The sequence below is a fragment of the Aulonocara sp. 'chitande type north' Nkhata Bay genome, linkage group LG2, assembly GCF_057382095.1.
Source record: "Aulonocara sp. 'chitande type north' Nkhata Bay isolate Kocher_YH1m ecotype deep benthic linkage group LG2, A_spYH_male_GT1.1, whole genome shotgun sequence".
NCBI lineage: Eukaryota > Metazoa > Chordata > Actinopteri > Cichliformes > Cichlidae > Aulonocara > Aulonocara sp. 'chitande type north' Nkhata Bay.
In genome coordinates, this window is record NC_141345.1 from 25,884,613 (window position 1) to 25,903,740 (window position 19,128).

Sequence of the window (19,128 nt, forward strand, 5' to 3'; positions counted from 1 at the left end):
CTTTGCACCCCTGATGATCCACCAGGACAAACTCAGCAGTGTGTGAGGAAGAGGAGGAGGAAGAGCCAGCAGCAGCTGACAGATGGAAAGAATAGACAGACTGTTCCCTGTTTGTGAAGGACTGCTAGAAAAGTTTAACATAACTAATTGTCTGTCCTGAATCAGTCTTAAGAGGTAATGTTCAAATAATTTTATCATCCAAGTGTTTTCAGTGTGGGAGAAAGTACTCAGGGCCTTCAAGTTACACACTATGAAAGGCAGCAACAAGTGTAATATTCAGAAACTTAAAGTATGTATCAGCAGCAGAATGGACCTAAAAATAAATGTCCATGTTTGTTTGAGTTCTATGAAGCTTTGAGTATTTTGGATTAGTAGCACTGCTGTGTTTGTTGCATCATATTGCTGTAATTGTTTATATGCTTTATATATTCTGAGGTAAGTTGATCTATAGTGTTACATCATATTCTATAAGGATGTTCTGTGTTTGTATACTTTCTGCCCAGTTTGACCCATTTAGCAGATGTCAGCCTGTTTAAGGCTCTGATATCTATTCTGTATGACTTAAAGCAGTTATGACATGGTCTGATTTTCACACCCAATAAAGGAATATTTCATATATCAGTCTACTCTTCATTTTATCAGAAACAGTTATCACAGCTCGTACATTTTCTTTTTACACATATATGTAAACATTGAGCCAAATTTAGTAATGCCAACATAATAACTATATAAATATAAATAACTGCAACTTTACTGAAGCTAGAGTTCACTGCTGTAATAACTAATAATGATTAATATAATAATAACTGTAATATTGGCCATATTATATTTACATTACCAAAGTGAGATGACTTTAGCTTCATTAACAAAATTAGCTGATTGTTATTTATTGGCTAATCTTAAAATGACTGTTCAGTACAGAAATTAAGCCCAACAATCATGTCTCAGCCTCGGATACTTTTCAAACAAAGCTCATACAAACAGATGAACAAAAACATTTTCTCCTTCATTTCTGTCAAACAATGCTGTATGAAACATTTCCAGCGGTGAGTATCATGGTTGCCATTTCACAAGCCTCGCACTTTTGGCCCTCTTGGCCTTTGACGTACATAGACCGCGAAGGCCGCGTCCTCCAAGGATGCAGACCCTGAATTTGGACACGCCATGTCTCCCCAGTCTCTGTCTTGAGGTCAGTCGGTGTGTTTCCTGTTTTACATTGAAGGTCTTTGTCTTATGTCAGTGTATTCTGTTTTGCTTCCTCCCAGTCTCATTTCATCTGATTAGTGTCAGCTGTGTTCCCTGCCCGTTTCCCCATGTTTCCTGTTCCTTGCCTCAGCTCACCGTCCTCAGGTTAATTTGTTATTTCTAGCTTTTCTCAGTATAGGTTCTGTTAGCTTTGTTTTGTTTGTTTATCACCAACTGTAAGTAAAAGCTCACTCTCAGAAAAGTCAGTGCCTGTACTTGGGTCCTTACTTACCTCTCTACATGACCTGATCATGACCGTGACAATGTTACTGTCAAGGTTGGTTAGGTGAAGGACTTAATTGCAAGACTTAAAGCTGGTTGAAAGTAAAAGGGGGTTTATTTACAGAGGAAAACCAGGTGAAATATATACATATAAACAGTACAGCAGGGGAAGAGGGGCTCCGGGGAAACCAGGGGAGAATGTCCAGTGCAGGGAAATATCCACACTCCTCTTTGCATTGTCTGTGACTACAAGCACTCCATATATATATATATATATATATATATATATATATATATATATATTAGGGGTGCAACGATACACAAAATTCACGGTTCGGTTCAGTTCGATAATTTGGTGTCACAGTTCGATATATTTTCGATACAAAAAAAAATGTTCATGCCTTTTTAATATATATTTTAACTCAAAAGTACAGTTTTTAAATTTAACCCTAACCCTTGTGCGTGTTTTTTATTTTGACAGCGAATGCGCACCTGCGGACCACTTATGTGCAGCCCCGGTAATTTAGCTCGTATAGTGCGTGTGTAAAAGCAGCAGGATATATATCTTAGTTATGCTGAGCCAAATAAGACAGGTCAGGGTGAAGAAGTGACAGCCAAAGAAAAGCTTACCACAAAACGGAAAAGTTATGACAAATCAGACTATAAGGCAAAAAGAAAGTGCAGCTTTATGGTTCCATGGACAAAAGAATTTCTGTGGCTGCAATATGACGAGCTATATAACCGGGGCTGCACATAAGTGGTCCGCAGGTGCGCATTCGCTGTCAAAAAAAAAAAAAAAAACGCGCACAAGATATGAAGTTGCAAAGTGTGTTTGCATACATAAGATTTTCTGGAGGAGGACAGACATTTGTTTAGAACTCTTAAAGATGTCGAAGAAGCAAGCTCCCTTAAGCAATAACTTTGGTGTTCCTCCACCTCCAAACAAATGTCAGAAGGAGTCCGAACCACAAAAGAAGCACGTATTCTCGGAAGAGTGGTTGCAGGAGGTGAGCTGGCTTCAAACAAATGATGAACGCACAGAGATGTGGTGCGGAATGTGCCGTGAAAATCCCACTCTAGTGGACAAAAACGGTGCCTTTTATTTGTATGCAAACGCGTGTTGCAACTTCTTATCTGGTGCGCGTCTTTTATTTTGACAGCGAATGCGCACATGCGGACCACTTATGTGCACCCGTGTAAATAACATAATGTTCTGCCGGGTGTGTTGTTGGTTTTCTCTCGATTTCTGAGTCGACAAGCGCCTTTGTTACTGGGACCAGTCATTTTAAGAAAGGCCCCCATTAGAACCCATGAGAAATGCAAGAAATGCATTATTGCTCAGTCTGCAATATCTTTCCCAGAACAAACACCAATTGCAAATAACATACTAAAAATAAACCTGAAAAATCTGTTTAGAACAGCGTACTATGTTGCAAAGAGTGAACTACCACTGGCAAAATTTATCAGTCTTTGCAAACTTCAAAAAGCAAATGGCCTAGATCTTGGTTCCACTTACCTCTGACCCGTGACTTCAGTGGAAATTTCAAATTCAGGATCTGACACAGACTGATTCATGTCCTACACAGTTCTTACAAGTTCATAGAAATTTCTGTTCAATTAGAACCAAGTATTTGAGTTGATGATTGTAATTTTTATACAATGTTGTAATTTGTTTTCAACAATTTTTTGATTAATGTTTTGTTTCCTTTACAATATTATACTTTAATGTATAATATTGTAAAGGAAACAAAACATCAATCAAAAAATTGCTCTCTTTTTTATTCGGGCTACTTACATTTATTTTGGGCTACCAAAAACTGAAGAGTCCCTGCCCGAAGGGCTACCAGGGATTTTGAAATTTTGAGAGCCCTGAGATATATTTATTTTTTTAATTACTTTTGTTTCAGCAACATTAAATTTAAAAACTGTACTTTTGAGTTAAAATATATATTTATAATTTTAATAAATGACAAATTAAAAAGGCATGAACATTTTTTTTGTATTGAAAAAATATCGAACCGTGACACCAAAGTATCGAACCGAACCGAACCATGAATTTTGTGTATCGTTGCACCCCTAGTATATATATATACATGGTGGTGGCTAACCAACCGGACATTGTGGTGGTAGACAAACAGAAGAAGACGGCCATAGTGATCGATGTAGCGGTTCCGAATGACAGCAACATCAGGAGGAAGGAACACGAGAAGCTGAAGAAATACCAAGGGCTCAGAGAAGAGCTCGAGAAGATGTGGAAGGTGAAGGTGATGGTGGTCCCAGTGGTAATCGGAGCACTAGGTGCGGTGACTCCCAAACTTGGCGAGTGGCTCCAGCAGATCTCGGGAACAACATTGGAGATCTCTGTCCAGAAGAGCGCAGTCCTGGGAACAGCTAAGATACTGCGCAGGACCCTCAAGCTCCCAGGCCTCTGGTAGAGGACCCGAGCTCGAAGGATTGACCGCCCGCAGGGGCGAGTGGGGAATTTTTTTTTTTTTTAATATATTTATTTCATCTGATCTCTGTATGAGTGATGCAACAGGTTTGAGCTCATCAGACTTGTTAAAGTCTGACAAGTTCAGCAGTGTTGTTACAGATGTGTGTTTGTGCACACATGTGTGCCTTTTATAATGGCAGATCATTTCCAAGTTGTACACTAGATTACTAATGACCACAATAACAGAAACAGCAGTTTGTCTTTGGGGTTTAAACTGATCTTTTGTTTGGTGATAAGGATACGTTCTCCAAGAAAGTTGGTGAGTGTCATTTCACAGAATAGAAGCACAGATATTTGCACAGTATGCTTGTACAGACTGTACAAACAGGAAGTGTTTGTCTGTGATGACTCAATGACCTTGAATTGCCTGTATAAATGTTTTATTTCATTTTAAATGTATCTTCGGGCTTCTTTTTGTTTCCTTTAGCACTTCTGTTGAAGCTGTTCCTCGAACACCTCCAATGCTGTCTGATTTTGTGATGTTACAGCATCACGTTGTTGCTTTGTGACTGAATTAGTTCTATGAAGATTTTTAGGCACAATCCAAACAACTGGTTCCTTGTTTTTACTGTCTGAAAATTATCACCCATTGTTTTAAAGAATGTTTACTCACGGCGGTTTCAATATTTGTTCTGTCAGCAGTGTTATCTTTTAAGGTACATGAGTGATGTGCTTGCTAACAAAGCCAGTGGCCAGCAAAGGTTGTTCTGCATTTATCCTCTAAATGTACATAAATAAATGTAACTAAATAGGGTTCTTGACTGTGCCCCACATTTTCTACAAAAGAAAAAACACCTGGGTTGTAATATGAGTTTTTTTTATACTGAAACTTGAAATGCATTTTTAGTCATGAAATAACCAGGAAAAAATAATGAAGTTTAATAACCATTGTTACATAAAATATCCCAAAAGTGTTTATGTGCATAGTCAGACACTAAAGAGTTGCTTTCTCCAGACTTTGCACAGAGCACTGCATTCATCAGATAGAGAAGGACTGCCTGAACAGAACAGAAGAGAGTAAAGTTTAACCTTCAAAAAATGCTTTGGAAGATTTCCCACATTTAAACCCCAAATTAATAACAATGGATTGCATTTATATAGAGCTTTTTGAGGCCCTCAAAGCACTTTACAATTCCACTATTCATTCACTCTCACATTCACACACTGGTGTGTGTCAAGCTACAGTTGTAGCCACAACTGCCCTGGGGCAGACAGACAGAAGCCAGGCTGCCATATCGCGCCATCGGCCCCTCTGGCCATCACCAGTGGGTGAAGTGGCTTGCCCAAGGACACAACAACTTAGACTGTCCGAGCCGGGGCTCGAACCAGCAACCTTCTGATTACAAGACGAACTGCCAACTCTTGAGCCACGATCGCCCCTTTGAATTAAGTAAAGCAATTAAGACCAGATAGATCACGTATTCAATTAAATCTTGGAAGCATTGTAAAACAATTATTATCAGAGGAAGTAATGTTTTTGTGATGGCGGGTGTAGAAGAAAGAAAAAGCCAACAGACCATCCCTTTCATACCTGCATGCACATGGCCCCTATACTTGAAATGATAACCTTCTAGAGGCCTCCCCTCATGTGACATGATAAAGAAACCACTGACAGTTGTCACACCTGTCAACCAGTTATTACCTAATAACAACCAGTTATTAGAAGCACTTCTTTTGTCCTGTCTTCCTCCATCTTAACATCTTTGGACGTGATTTCTGTGATTGCTGCTACTGTTGTGCATGTTGAAATAAACTGGCATTGACATGTTTGATGGGTTCATAAAGAGTTTGTCCTACCAATATAAAAATATAACCATTATAAACCAGCTAAACTGCACATGCAGACCAATGGTTCTGTTGTTTAACCTGCTCTCACAGACATACATGGGTAGATAATAGACAAAAAAAATGTCGCCCAGTAAACCTGATACAGTACAACAGCACAAGCGACTGGAACCTTCAAAATGATCATACAGTGGCTGCTGCAGGACAAACAGACAGCCAAGTGAGATCCAAAACAAAGAAGTTTCATTAACATTCCCACTTTTTGCATTAAATATAGGGAATTGTTTTCGATTAGTCAGTATCACGAAAATGCATCATAGTAATTCTGAAGGATGTTATGTGACTGGTTTTGGTGTTTTGTTAGCAGGTTTATTCAAAATGGTAGGGAAGGATTTGCAGGAAATGTTTTACCAGAGGTGAGGCATGGCCTAGTGCAGAAATGATAACAAAGTTGAATTTGATTACAGATTTGTTTGTTTTTAAAATATTTACTATTTTGAGGAAAAGTAGGTAGTTGAAATCATATCATTATAAATAAATATCACACTCTAAAAGAAGTGTTGGAAGCGCCACGTCCGGTGTGGCAGACGTGTGGAGTTTGTAGAAAGGACCCAAAATGCAGCAGCTCTGGTGCAGGTGAGTATTTATTGAACAAAAGTGGATACAAACAGAAATGGCGAGGGTGAGCATGAACTAAGAAAACCTAAACTGGAAAAACTAACAGAACTAACCAGAAACCAAGATGCAGGGAGGTACGAGGAAATACACAAAGATACACGGAGAGACGGACGGAGAGACGCAGGGAGACCGAGGGGAACAACACAGACGGGTGAACACACACTATAAATACACACACCAGTAATCAGAGGATGGGAAACAGGAGGGAAACACTCGGAGCAAAACAAAACAGGAGCACTAGAAGGTCACAAAACAGAACACGAGTCCAAAACCAAAAGAAGACAAAAAAAGAAACACACTGGGGCTCAAGAAAACAAAGTCCAAAACAGAACACTTCAGGGGGCCGACAACACAGGAGCCCGAGGGCCAACCATGTGGACGGCAACGGCGGCGACAAGCAGGCAGTTCAGGGGGCCGACCGTGCGGACGGCAACTGCGGCGATGTGGAAACAGTTCAGGGGGCCGACCGTGCGGAAGGCAGCGGCGGCGATAACACTGGTCCGGGGGCCAGCCGTGCAGAAGGCAGTGGCGGCGACTCAGGCGAAGTGGGTCTGGGGACCACCCACGACGGCCATGGCGCCCGACCAATAGCCTGGAAAGTGGCCGGTTAACAGCAGACCCAGACAAGGCTGAACCAGGCGACGTTGAAGGCGAAGACACGGAGGCTGGACCAGGCGACGCTGAAGCTGAAGCTGAAGCTGAAGCTGAAGCTGAAGCTGAAGCTGAAGCAGAAGCCGAAGCCGAAGCTGGACCAGGCGATGCTGAAGCTGAAGCAGAAGCTGAAGCTGGACCAGGCAAGGCTGAAGCTGAAGCAGAAGCCGAAGCTGGACCAGGCGAAGCAGAGGCTGAAGCTGGACCGGGCGAAGCTGAAGCTGAAGCTGGACCGGGCGAAGCTGAAGCTGGAGCTGAAGCTGGAGCTGAAGCTGGACCAGGCGACGGCAAAGCTGAAGCCAAAGCTGGACCAGGCAACGCAGAGGCAGAAGCAAAGGCTGCTGCAGGCGAGGATGATGAAGCCGCTGCAGGCGAGGATGAGTCTGAAGCTGGACCAGGCGAGGGTGAAGACTCGGAGGCTGGCGGCACTGCTCCGGCCCGGGTCGACACCACTGATGCCATCAACACCGGTGTATCCGAGCAGTGGGAAAGAGGTGGAGGAGCTGCGTGGGGCACCTTGGCAACTGGAGGTGGTGGACGAGGTGCGTGAGGAGCCAGCAGGCAGTCACAGGATACGAAATTTTCCATCAGATATGTATCTTTTTTGAGTTTGTGTATTCTGTTTGTCTTTGGCGTTTATCTAAGGTGAAATCCTGTTTCCTGTTTCAGGATGTTGCACATCACGAGAAATAATTTGGCATCTTGCCTTAGTCAAACAGTATAAATAAATCAGGTCCCTGGTTTGCTGCACCATCGGCTCAGCTCTTCACTGAAACCAGCTCTAACACCATGCTGTCCTCCAGACTCAGCAGCACACTGTGTGAGTACAAAAAAATCTTTCCACCCAAAAGGTTGTTCTTAATGTATCATTTATATGATTTTGTTTGATCAGTAAGTGGTGTATTTAACATCCATTTTTTCTTTGGGTTTTCTTTATTGTCATTTGTGTTTTGAGGTAAATTAAAGTCCATCTGAAACACTGTTAACTTAATACAGAAGATAAATGAATAAATCAGCTGTAGTTCATGCACCATCTAACACTGAGGTTTCTTTTTTGTGTTTCAGTGCTTGCAGCAACATGTGTACTCATGACTTCAGGTAATTGTTAAATGTTCAGCAATTGTTTATCCAAATGTGCCTTTCTTTTATCCCAATACTTTAGCCACACTAGTCATTTAAACCCATTGTTCTGTGCTTTCACTCAAGTACGATGGAGTGTTACGACCACATAAAAAGTAATATTGTTCACTTTGAGATTACAGTCAAAATTTCAAAATTAAATTGCAAATGCTCAGCACTTACTGTGTCTGTGATACAACATCCACCCTCTTTACTGCATGGGGCTGTGTCCATTGCTATCCTTACATCTGTTCATTGTATTTCTTCTTTTCTCTCAAAATGAACAATAATATTTTTCTTTTTGATGTGGCCCTAAGACTCCTTCATACTCCAAGTTTCTTCCAAAGAGGTACCCTGGATTTGCAAATTGGTTATGCTTTATGTACAGTATGGTGAATTTTGTGCTGTGTGAAAACTTGAATGTGATAAGCCACTAACAACAAGAACCTCTGATAGGTTTTTAGTCCCATTACCATTAGGGATTAATCCTTTAGTTAAACTCTGGAAACTCTATTTGATTTATTGAGGTCTTGAGTGATAGGAACATTTCAGTAACCAATAATAGTTCCCTGTGAAACTGATGTTAAATTAGTGGTAGTAGCTTTTGGTAGTCATTAAAACGGTAGGGACACATCCCCATTGTCGCTACCATAAGTTACTTCTGATTCACCTGCATCATGCTCAGCCATTTACATTACACATGAGACTTACTCAGAATTCATTCAAGAAGAACACTGATACTGTTGGGATTTATTTTATTTATTTATTTTTTATTGTATTTTTATTTATTTTACCTTTAAGGTTAATATCTCACAATTAGCATCACACATTTTATTCTTTACTGCACACAGTGTATTGTAGAATAGTTAGTAGAATAATAGAATAGTTTGTAGAATAGGATTCACTCTGATACTAACAGACTCAGCCCCCTTCACAAGAATGTGGATGGGGTTGTGGTACCCACAAGACAAGGCCATATATCAGGTGCTGTTATGGTGTTGGGTATAGACCAGGGGTATAGGCAACCTTTCTGATGACGTGTGCCATCTAAAATTTCCTCAGAAGTCAGTGTGCCATATGATTGCATTAGCAATAAATTTAATAACGCTCTATATTAACAGTTACACAATATATAGAACCACTTTATAGAATTATATTTGTTCGGAGATGTTTGCAGCTATCAGCAAATAGTTATCAAGTATTTTGAAACAAAAAAAAATAAAAAAGACACTTTTTATCCATAACAAGAACTCCATAACAGCAAATGAACTGTACAACAGAAAATGCAAATGCTATTCATGGTCTCCTCACAACAATGATAAGAAAAATAAACTGGGCCAATATGGCATGTTTGTTAATACACTCTAATCTCTGGTCTCTCACTCAGAGACACAGGTCTCCGAGTGTCCAGCATTCAGACTGCACTCTTCATGTGAGAGAAAATCTGTTCACATAGATATGTAGAGCCAAATACTGGCCTCTGCAATGTTCTGAAGACAGTTAAACTTGTCAGATAGTGATGTCCAGCAGGTGAAAATGCAAGCTCCATGAACACGCACAGTTGTGGATTCCAGCTGCTTCGATGTTGCATTAACTGGCATTAACTCAGCCAGTTAATGCGAGACAAATCTAGCTGCTCATTAAAGCTTTCTGGTTTGATCAGAAAATAAAACGTGCTTCATCCTAGCTGAAGTACGGGACAAACTGTGTTCCTTTTCACCTCAATACGCGTAATATTTTCTCTGAATACGGGACGATTCCGTCTTTTTACGGGACGGTTGGCAACTCTACTAACTAACCTCATGAATAAAATAAAGTTCACTATCAGTAACATCATAGCACCCACCCAGCTGTATGCTAGCTAGCATGCAGTACGAGTTATTGTAACTGACTGTAAAAAGTCAGCACAACAAAAATAAACTCCACCTAAACTTGGTTTATATCTGACCCAGATAGACTGCAGGTCATAACTTCTTACCTGTAGTTCAGTTCACCTGACACTCGGACCAGCAGCCGCTTCGGTCTCTCCTCCTCCTGCCTCCCCTTTCTCTCATCCACCTGCTGGTCTCCACCACTTGGTAATGTTACTGAATCTGTGGAAGCCCCGCCATATTCGCCACCAAACAACTGAGTTATTTTCACACACCGGCCAGCATCTGGCCAATCCACCACCTTTCATTATTTATACCGTTACAAAAAAAAAATCATCGGTCCATAAAAATGGAAAATCACCATCGGCCCACTGAGCAAATGCCCAGTATGCCCGATGGCCAGTCCAGCTATGGTCGTGCCATCAGTTAACCCTTCGCGTGCCACGACTGGGTTGTCTATACCAGGGTTGCCGACCCCTGGTATAGACCTATGCATTCCTATGCAAGAAGGTAAGAGGTGGTTGCCATGGTAATGGGTGAAGCGGCATCTACAATAAGGTGATGCCGAGAAAGTTGCAGCGGAAGAGATGTGTGCTGGATCTCAGCCAAGTGAGGAGAACTGTGACTTTCCTCCAACTTTTGACCAATTGCCTTAATATCCTGTTTATCACACATAATAAAAAGCATTTACTGTCTGGGTGTGGGACGTTATATTTAACGAGCAACTGAGCGACTTTTTTTCTAAAAAGCGACTAGAGACAAATCTGGCGACTTTTTCTGGTGTTATTGGAGACTTATTTATGACGACTTTTTGACTTGAAAGCGCGTATCGCTCTTACTCTCAAACAGCAGCAGGTGCTGCCGTGGGCACCTCGCCCGTTCCAAAGCGCTATAGCGGTGCTATATTTTATATTCGTTCATATTTGCTTTAGGAGCAAACAGATGAATAAAGGCCCTACTGTAGTATGCTTCATTTATCCAAGACTTACTAATTATGGAGTTATTTTCCATTTCAGGCTTTCCTAGAACTGGTCCTTTAGCCCACTTCCCAGTGTCAACAGAGAGGGTGATCACCTGTGACAGCTTCGACAGTGTACAACGCCTGAGCTGTGGTAACATGAAAATAATCTCTATGTTTAAGGTTTTTTATAGCTCTTTGCTATCACTCAAATATAAACCCAGTTGTGAGGTAATCTCAATTCTTTCTCATTTCCAGCAGGAGACGGCTTCTCTGGTTGTAAACAGAAGTCTGATTCTATGTCTGTAAGATAATTAGCTTACCCCCTGCAGATCTCTGACCTCAGTAAACACTTTGCTGAGGAGGATAACCTGTTAAGGTTTCAGTTCTTTTTGTGCTTTATTTAGTGAAACTACAGTTTATGCTTGTGACTCATATGATCTTTCAGATTCAATGTAATACCCCAGATCTACAGAAATGAAGGCATTCTCTGATTATTGAAAAACATAAAGAGCCTTGGGTTTTCCTCTTGTGCTGCACACCTTATGCATTTCTCATGAGTTCCTCCTTTTGAACTTTCTTTCCCATGCTTTCTGTAAAACAGAGAATGGGGTGATCATTGTGCAATCAGTTCTGTACGGAAGGACAGATGCAGAAACCTGCAGTGAGGGGAGACCTGCAGAACAGCTTAAAAATACACAATGTTCCCAGGGTGGCGCCCTGAAGGTTGTCAAGAGCAGGTACACAAATCTGAGCACTTTATATCAATCATTAATTGATCACTTTAACCCACCTTTGTCTCCCTGCAGATGTGATGGTCAGAAGGTATGTGAAATAAATACAGTCCTCTTCCATACTTCTGATCCGTGCTTCGGCATTTACAAATACGTGGACACCACCTACGCCTGCTTCCCAGCCAGTAAATTACATCTGTAATAAGAAACTAATATTCAGTCAAATCTGTGAATGTCCATGTTTCTAATGTTCCTTGTTGTCACTTTGTCAGTCCACAGTGTGACATGTGAGGATTCTCTGGCAAACCTTCAGTGCGGTGAGAGCACAGTTCCTCTTTCTTTGTGTGTCTCTGGATTCATCTGATAAAGATACAAATGAAGTTAAAGTTAAATACGTGTTTAAATCTTTAATGTTTGCTCTTCATCAGATGAAGGACAGGTTTTACTTATTCACAGAGCTGATTACGGACGTCATGATGCAACTACATGCTCTTTCAATCGTCCAGCCTCTCAGCTCCAAAATGTCCAATGCTCAAAGCAAATAAACAAAGTAGCCGAGAGGTACAGTTGCCGACTCTCTTTCTTCAGCCTTATATCTTCTCTTCACAACATATAGTTGGCCTCTGCCAACTCACTTTTGCCTGAATCCACAGCTGTAACGGGAAAAGCAGCTGTACTGTCAAAGTGAGCGGCTCTGTGTTTGGAGACCCATGTTATGGCACCTACAAGTACCTGGAGGTGGCTTACAGCTGTCACTGTAAGTAATTCAGATTTGTTTTTTTTCCTGCTCTTTAATTTTAGCATTTATAACAGCAAAAAGTTAAGCACATTCAACATTGAGAGGAAAATGTGAATCTGCTCTTAGACACCGTGCTTTTAGGTGGTTCAGGAAAAAACACTGATTCTTTTCTAAAACACTGTAGTTCGGTATTGAAACTCTGAAATTAAATTTTCTTTCAGTTGCAGATGAAAGCTGAATGCTGCTGAATGGAGGAAATCACTGACATCAAATACTATCAGCGTCTATTATCTTTAAATAAATTGTGTAATGAATCAATTATTAATCAAAAAGATCAATCAATATCCAGTGCAACGTATGGTCAAAAATATAAAGACAGGTACTGATTTTACATGCATATCAGATTTATTCAAGACATGTCAACTTGGTCTGTGGTGTCTAGATATATTTGGCCTTTATTCTAAATGTAAAACTGATTTAAAACTGATTGCCTTAAATATTTTTTTCTGATTCACTCTTAATTTTGCCTTCAATAATAAAATAATCACAAACTGATCAACTGGATGGTGTGAGCTAAATGTGACAGAGGTCTGACTAATTTCCGAAGTGAATGTTGAAACGGTCGGGTGTCAAGGTAAAGTGAGAGGAGCATATTGTCATGATATTCAGAACCACAAAAATTCAGCTCTCAAAATAAACAACATTTATCTTTTTATCATTAAGGACACCAGGGTCATTACTCCAACAGTACTCATAGTTTGATAGTACAATAACACACATTACATGAAATGTGAAGTTCTGTTAAGTTCAGTTGTATTTATAAAGCACCAAACCACAACAATCAGATGACTCCCTGTGAGCAAGCACTTGGCGACAGTGGGAAGGAAGAAGTCTCTTTTATAACAGAAAGAAACCTCCAGCACAACAAGGCCCAGAGAGGGGTGGCAGTCTGCTGCGACTGGTTGGAGGTCAGGGACAAAATAAAATGTTGCAGCTGAGGTCTACTTTTGTCCAGTGTTTGTGTTCAGTATGAATTCTGAGAAAAGTTGTTCTGTTATCTAAAACATACAGAAACATAAAGAAATCATTCTAAAATATTTTTATCTTCATCTAAGGTTGATGCAAAAAAAAAAGAACAAAGATACTTATACAGTTTGTAATTTATTTTATTATTTTAGATTTTTTTCTCATTTTAAATCTTTAACAAAATCTCCACTGTTTTGTTAAAACAGTGTTTCCCCACTGTATCCGCTCTTTTTTAACATTAGGCTGCAAGTTTCTGGAAACAAAGCAGAACATTTACTGCATCTCTGAAAGGCCAGAATTTCATCTCCTTTACAACTCAGGGCCTCAAACTAGAGTCAAACTAGGTATGCAATACAACTTTGTGCCACAAGATTTATAAAGTATTCCGATTCTGAGTCTTATTCTGAAGATGTTGCAACAAGTGTAATCTAAGGAGCTTGGAAATTAAAACATGAGGACTGCTTTAAGTTTCCTTGAAGAGGTTTCACCTCTCATCTGAGAAGCTTCTTCAGTTCTAAGAGCAATTGGTGGAGAGTCCCATATTTTAGGCCTTTGGGAGTGTCCCCAAGAGGGTCATGGTCATTGATCCTCTGCCTAATCACACAAACCAAGGAGGGAAAACGGCTGTGATTCACAATCAGCCAAAGTTTCGGGTGAACCCATTGTGAAACCAGTCCAATCCTATGATGTGATTTATTGAGGTCAAATGGCCCAGAATGTGAGTGGGAATTAAGGTGTCTGGGAAGGGATCTCAAAACTGGATTATAGATGGCAGACAGTTGGTGTCGTAAACCACCGCCTCTGTTCAAAGATGGTCATTCACAGTGGACATAGATGGCTTCTTTCCCTCCTCTTTTAAACCATCTTTCTTGGGGACACATCCATAGTGCTTAAAATCTGGGACTCTCCACCAGATGTTACAACTATGGTGCCATGTAACCACTCTATCAAATTTCTTTTTTTTCTCCATCTTGTCGCTTCTGCTGTCTCCCTTTCTCTCCCTCTCTCCTCCTCTCTGTCTTTGTGCTGTCATCCAAAAGGTAAATGTTACGGTGAAACAGAATTTACAACTCAATAAAAGGCACAAAAAGATCCATATCAATTATCCATCCATGTTCAATATTCAGATTTAATGTTGAACTTGTACTGCTGGCACTCGACGTGAGGTAACATGCTTTTGACTTTCAACTTTCAAACCAGCATCTGTTTTTTTCCCCTCTTTTCATGGCACGATAATCCAGCACAAGTTCTCTTAATGAGGCAACACAATCACACCATTGTGCATCATCTGAAGAAGAGTAGCAGGTTAAGAGCTGTACAGCTCAGAGGCAGACTGCTGCTGTGTGAACATTCAAGCAACATGTTGAATGCTGCTTCTGACAAAGGTTCAGTTTCCTCTTCCGGCAAAATTACTGACACAAAGCTAGCATAGCCTACAATGCCACATGACACCATAACAGCTTCTTCTTCTTCTTCAGCTGGTGCTTTAGCTCTGTAGACGCGCTCTAGCTCCTGCATCAGATTCACAGGAAAGCTGTCACAGGTCTGTCTTCCTGTATGCTGCTGTAGCAGTGATGATGTCATAGAACAGTTTTCCTCACCAGTGAGTTCGATGAGGTTTCAACAACAGACTCAAACACATGTGTAATGGATTTTTCAGCTTCAGGTTTCCAGGATCATGATTTGGGTGTTTACAAAGGCCCTGTTCTTTATGTCCTCCAAACCTTTTGAATGATTGTGTAGCTGCTGTTTAATGGCATATCATGTTTTTTAGGACCTAGTTCAACAGTTCAGCAGTCAGAGTTGAAGGAAACTTCTTTCTAAATACTCTGAATCAGCGGTTCCCAACCCCCAGGCGACAGACTGGTACCAGTCAGTGAGTCATTTGGTACCAGGCTGCGAGAGTTGAGGCTCGGGTGTGAAATGTATGGTTTTCTGGGTTTTTATCATTAACTAGCTTTCTCTGGGTCTTTGTAGTTGTGTGTCTAATTTTGAAAGAAATATTTACGTTACCATAACAACCAGAGAGCATTAAGGGGCAGAAAGGAGGATGTTACTCCCAATGTTGTTGGCGCATTTTCAGGAGGACGCTGCTAATAAAGTTACACAATTACACAGTGAATTTGCGTTTCTTATTATATTTACAAAATAACACAGTTTTTGTCTTGATTGTATCATTTTATTGTGTTGTATTTATTCACGACATCTTAAAGGCCGGTCCGTGAAAATATTGTCTGACATTAAATTGGTCTGTGGCGCGAAAAAGGTTGGGGACCGCTACTTGATTGATTTTAATGCTCAGCTTTCTGTAAGGATGTTTTTTCTCATGCACTGACATAATTACACCTTGACCCATGCTCCGAAACACTCTCCTTTTGCAGTCTCTGACCAGTGAGATGTGTGTGGAGATGTTCCTGCAAATCAGAATATTTTCCAATCCATTCCAATTTGTTCTCAAACTCACTCCTGCTGCATCCTATCTGTTACTGTTCATATTCTCAGTCTTTTTTCTTACCGTTTCGTCATTCCAAACATTCACTAAATTACAAAATCATCTGCTCTGCGACTGCTTTTTAAAAAAATGCTGAAATAAATTCCCTTCCATTGCATTTACATATCACCAAATCACAACAAAACACCTATAACTTATGGTGGCAGCGAGAGGCCAAACTGTCTGCAGCTTAAGAAAACACCAGCAATAAGAAAAATGCTGCAAAAGCACACAAAGCACAACAGAAATATGAAAAACGACAACAGAAATAGGGGGGGGACAGAAATAGGGAAAAACAACAACAACAGAAATAGGGAAAAACAACAACAGAAATAGGAAAAAACAAAGCAGAAAAAGGAAAAAACAGATTTCCAAAAGCACAAGGGAAGTGTTTCTGGGGAGACAATAACCCGATAGACCAGTGTGTTTTGACACTTCACTCGCATACCTACAACTGAGAGAGTGGAGACTTTCAGAAAATCAATACAGCAAGACAGATCCTTAGAAAACAGAACCAGCTTCACCCCTGATCAGACCTGCACACTGTTAGGCCTCTGCCTCTTCACCACATATTCTAAATACAATGAAGGTTAATACAGATACAAACATGAATGTGCCATGGGCTCTCCAGTGTCACCCACCGTAGCCAAACCTTACATAGAAGAAATGGAAAGTAAGAGCTTTTGAATCTTTCGTAGGGACAACACCTTGCCACTGGTAAAGATAAGTGGATGACACCTGGGTCAAAGAAGTAGAAACCTTTAACCTTAACTTACCTTCACATCAGCTCAGTGGATAGAAAAGTCCACCAGGGAAGACACAAAGAATAATAGTTTGTCATTTCTGGAGTGTGGTATGTGCATTGAAGAGGATGGAAATGCAATCAGGACCTGCTGTTATGTAATGCTCTCTTCTCCCCTTCTTTAACTCTACAAGCCTGACCGGAGGACAAGAGGTGGTTGCCATGGCAATGGGAGTGTTGCTAGGCAATGAGAAATACATGCCTAACTCTTTTCCTACAGAGATAATCTGACCATCCTCTTCTCTTGTAGGTGCAGGATTTTTCTTTGTTGACAAAAAGACCTGAATAGCATTGCTATGTAAAATAAATATCTACTGTGACGCATAAGCACTGCTTAATGGAATTCCTACTGGAAATCAAAGTTTTCTCTAGGCTGGATCTTCCTACCACCTGGAATCTAAGTTACTGTAAGAACAAATAAGCAGACAAGATATTCAGCATTTGACAGTGCTCAAATCTACAGTATAATACTCTGTGGGTATTATACTGTAAATTTGGGTCTTTAGGTTCTCAGTCATCAGGGTCAATGTAATCTAGGGAGACTGGAAAGAAAAGAGACTGAACTTGTTTAAGTTTCATCTTCAGTTCAAAAACATTCACAGTATTTGCAATTAAACACAAACACAATTCTATGACTTGGTGAATTTATGTCGTGTTATATGACAGAAATGCAGACCAGTGAAGAAGAGAGAAAATGAGGGAGAGGGAAACAATCTTTACTGTCATTGCACAGTCATACTTAGTACAATAGTACAACAAAATTGTCAGTACTAAGCAGAACAAAACGCAACATGGTAAACTTCAGAGTGGAAGAAAAATATATCAACAAAATATATTTTTTGACAAAAGGTATGAATAATAAATGAAAGAATGAAAGGTCATTGCAAATATATTGTATAGATTACCAAAATAACGTGAAATGTATCTATCAATGTCATTATTTCCCATCAGCAAAGAAATTACTTTGAATAAACAACTGTAAAGTCCACTCACCTGATGTTTTTCCATCTGAATTAAAGGTTTTTCATTCCTGCTCAGGTCACTGAGCCTAAATGTTCCATTTCCTGGAAAAATTAGACATCTCTGTTCTTTGATATTACATCTAGTATTTTTAATGAATTCTTTAACAATTGGTATCGATGTATTTCTGAGGTGCTGTCCATCAGCTGGATTTTCACAGTTCCTCCCAAAGCTCCATAACACTGAGCTCCATCCTGTCTGCCATCACATTAAGTTTACGCAGTGCAGCCCCACGCACGGGGCGATCCACGATAACTCGCTAACAGAGATTTGCCATGTTAATGTGGTTATGGTGTTAAAGTCATTTTAACGAGATTAATGCTGACAGCACTCGTATTTACAGATGACTATATATGCAAATATATAATATAATTAATAATTACTAAAAAAATAAGAGTTTCTTTTATGAAGCTTGGTAACACACTACTATATATACAGATACATATTGTATAGCAGTGAGACCAGTTTTCCCGTGTTCCACTCGTATACGTTAGTTTGAAGAGGAAAGAGAAAAACTTCCACAGGACTCCGATGTGAAAAGATATAACAAAAATTTATTCCACAGCTTGCAAATCTTCTTACAGGAGTAATCAGGTTTAACTTATCCTCAACAAAAAACAAATTTCTTCCAGTCAGAGATGTTGCATATAATTAAATTTTTGCGTGATGCATAAAGTTAAAAGATTAAAACTAATAAAACAAGTTTTAAAAAGAGACTTTTCCATTTGATTGATTATGCAGAAAAAGTAGAATTGGGCTGAAAGATCTATTGCTTTATTACCTATTCAGGTTGTAAATCGTGTTTTTAAAAAGTAACTAAGTAACTAAGTAATTCATTACTTTTGAAAATAAGTAATCAGTGAAGTAACATTACATAACAAACAAATTACTAATCAGTAATTAGTTACTGATTACTTTTTTCAAGTAACTTTGCCAACACTGCTTGTGAGTACGTCATCCTTTTTGTTTGTAATGTTCATGTTCTGAGGCTAACTTTAATTTCTCACGCCATCTTCCTCTTCTTTGCTTTTTTAGGGTTAGACGTCACCCAACACTGGCCATTATGACATAAAGAAACATGATGCTGGATTAATAGAATTTGACTGTGTGTGTTATACTGACTTTTAGTTAACATTCAGTGGAAAAGGGCTGACAGTATGTTCAATATTTGGCCGTGCTCAAAACTAGAATATCTTAATATTATTTATGACATGATAGAGTACTAGAGTTTCTCATTTAATGTTTTTTCTTTATTTTCGTGACTATTTGCATTGTAGATTCTCACTGAAGGCA

General features: G+C 39.8%; 1 protein-coding gene and 1 long non-coding RNA gene across 2 annotated transcripts; one reads left to right on the forward strand and one right to left on the reverse strand.

Moving 5' to 3' along the window:
- The first annotated feature begins 7,842 nt into the window (after positions 1–7,842).
- LOC147337966 (L-rhamnose-binding lectin CSL2-like) lies at positions 7,843–13,031 on the forward strand. Its single transcript, XM_086313154.1, has 9 exons — positions 7,843–7,895; positions 8,141–8,173; positions 11,082–11,177; positions 11,628–11,763; positions 11,833–11,942; positions 12,030–12,074; positions 12,186–12,318; positions 12,411–12,514; positions 12,718–13,031. The coding sequence occupies exons 1-9, from the start codon at positions 7,865–7,867 to the stop codon at positions 12,732–12,734; spliced, it is 705 nt and encodes a 234-aa protein (XP_086169280.1). The 5' UTR covers positions 7,843–7,864; the 3' UTR covers positions 12,735–13,031.
- On the reverse strand, positions 11,303–16,945 carry LOC147337967 (uncharacterized). Its single transcript, XR_015131721.1, has 4 exons — positions 16,790–16,945; positions 12,065–12,117; positions 11,817–11,953; positions 11,303–11,616 (listed from the first exon to the last, which is right to left on the reverse strand). It is a non-coding gene; the product is annotated as an uncharacterized LOC147337967 (long non-coding RNA).
- Positions 16,946–19,128: the final 2,183 nt, after the last annotated feature.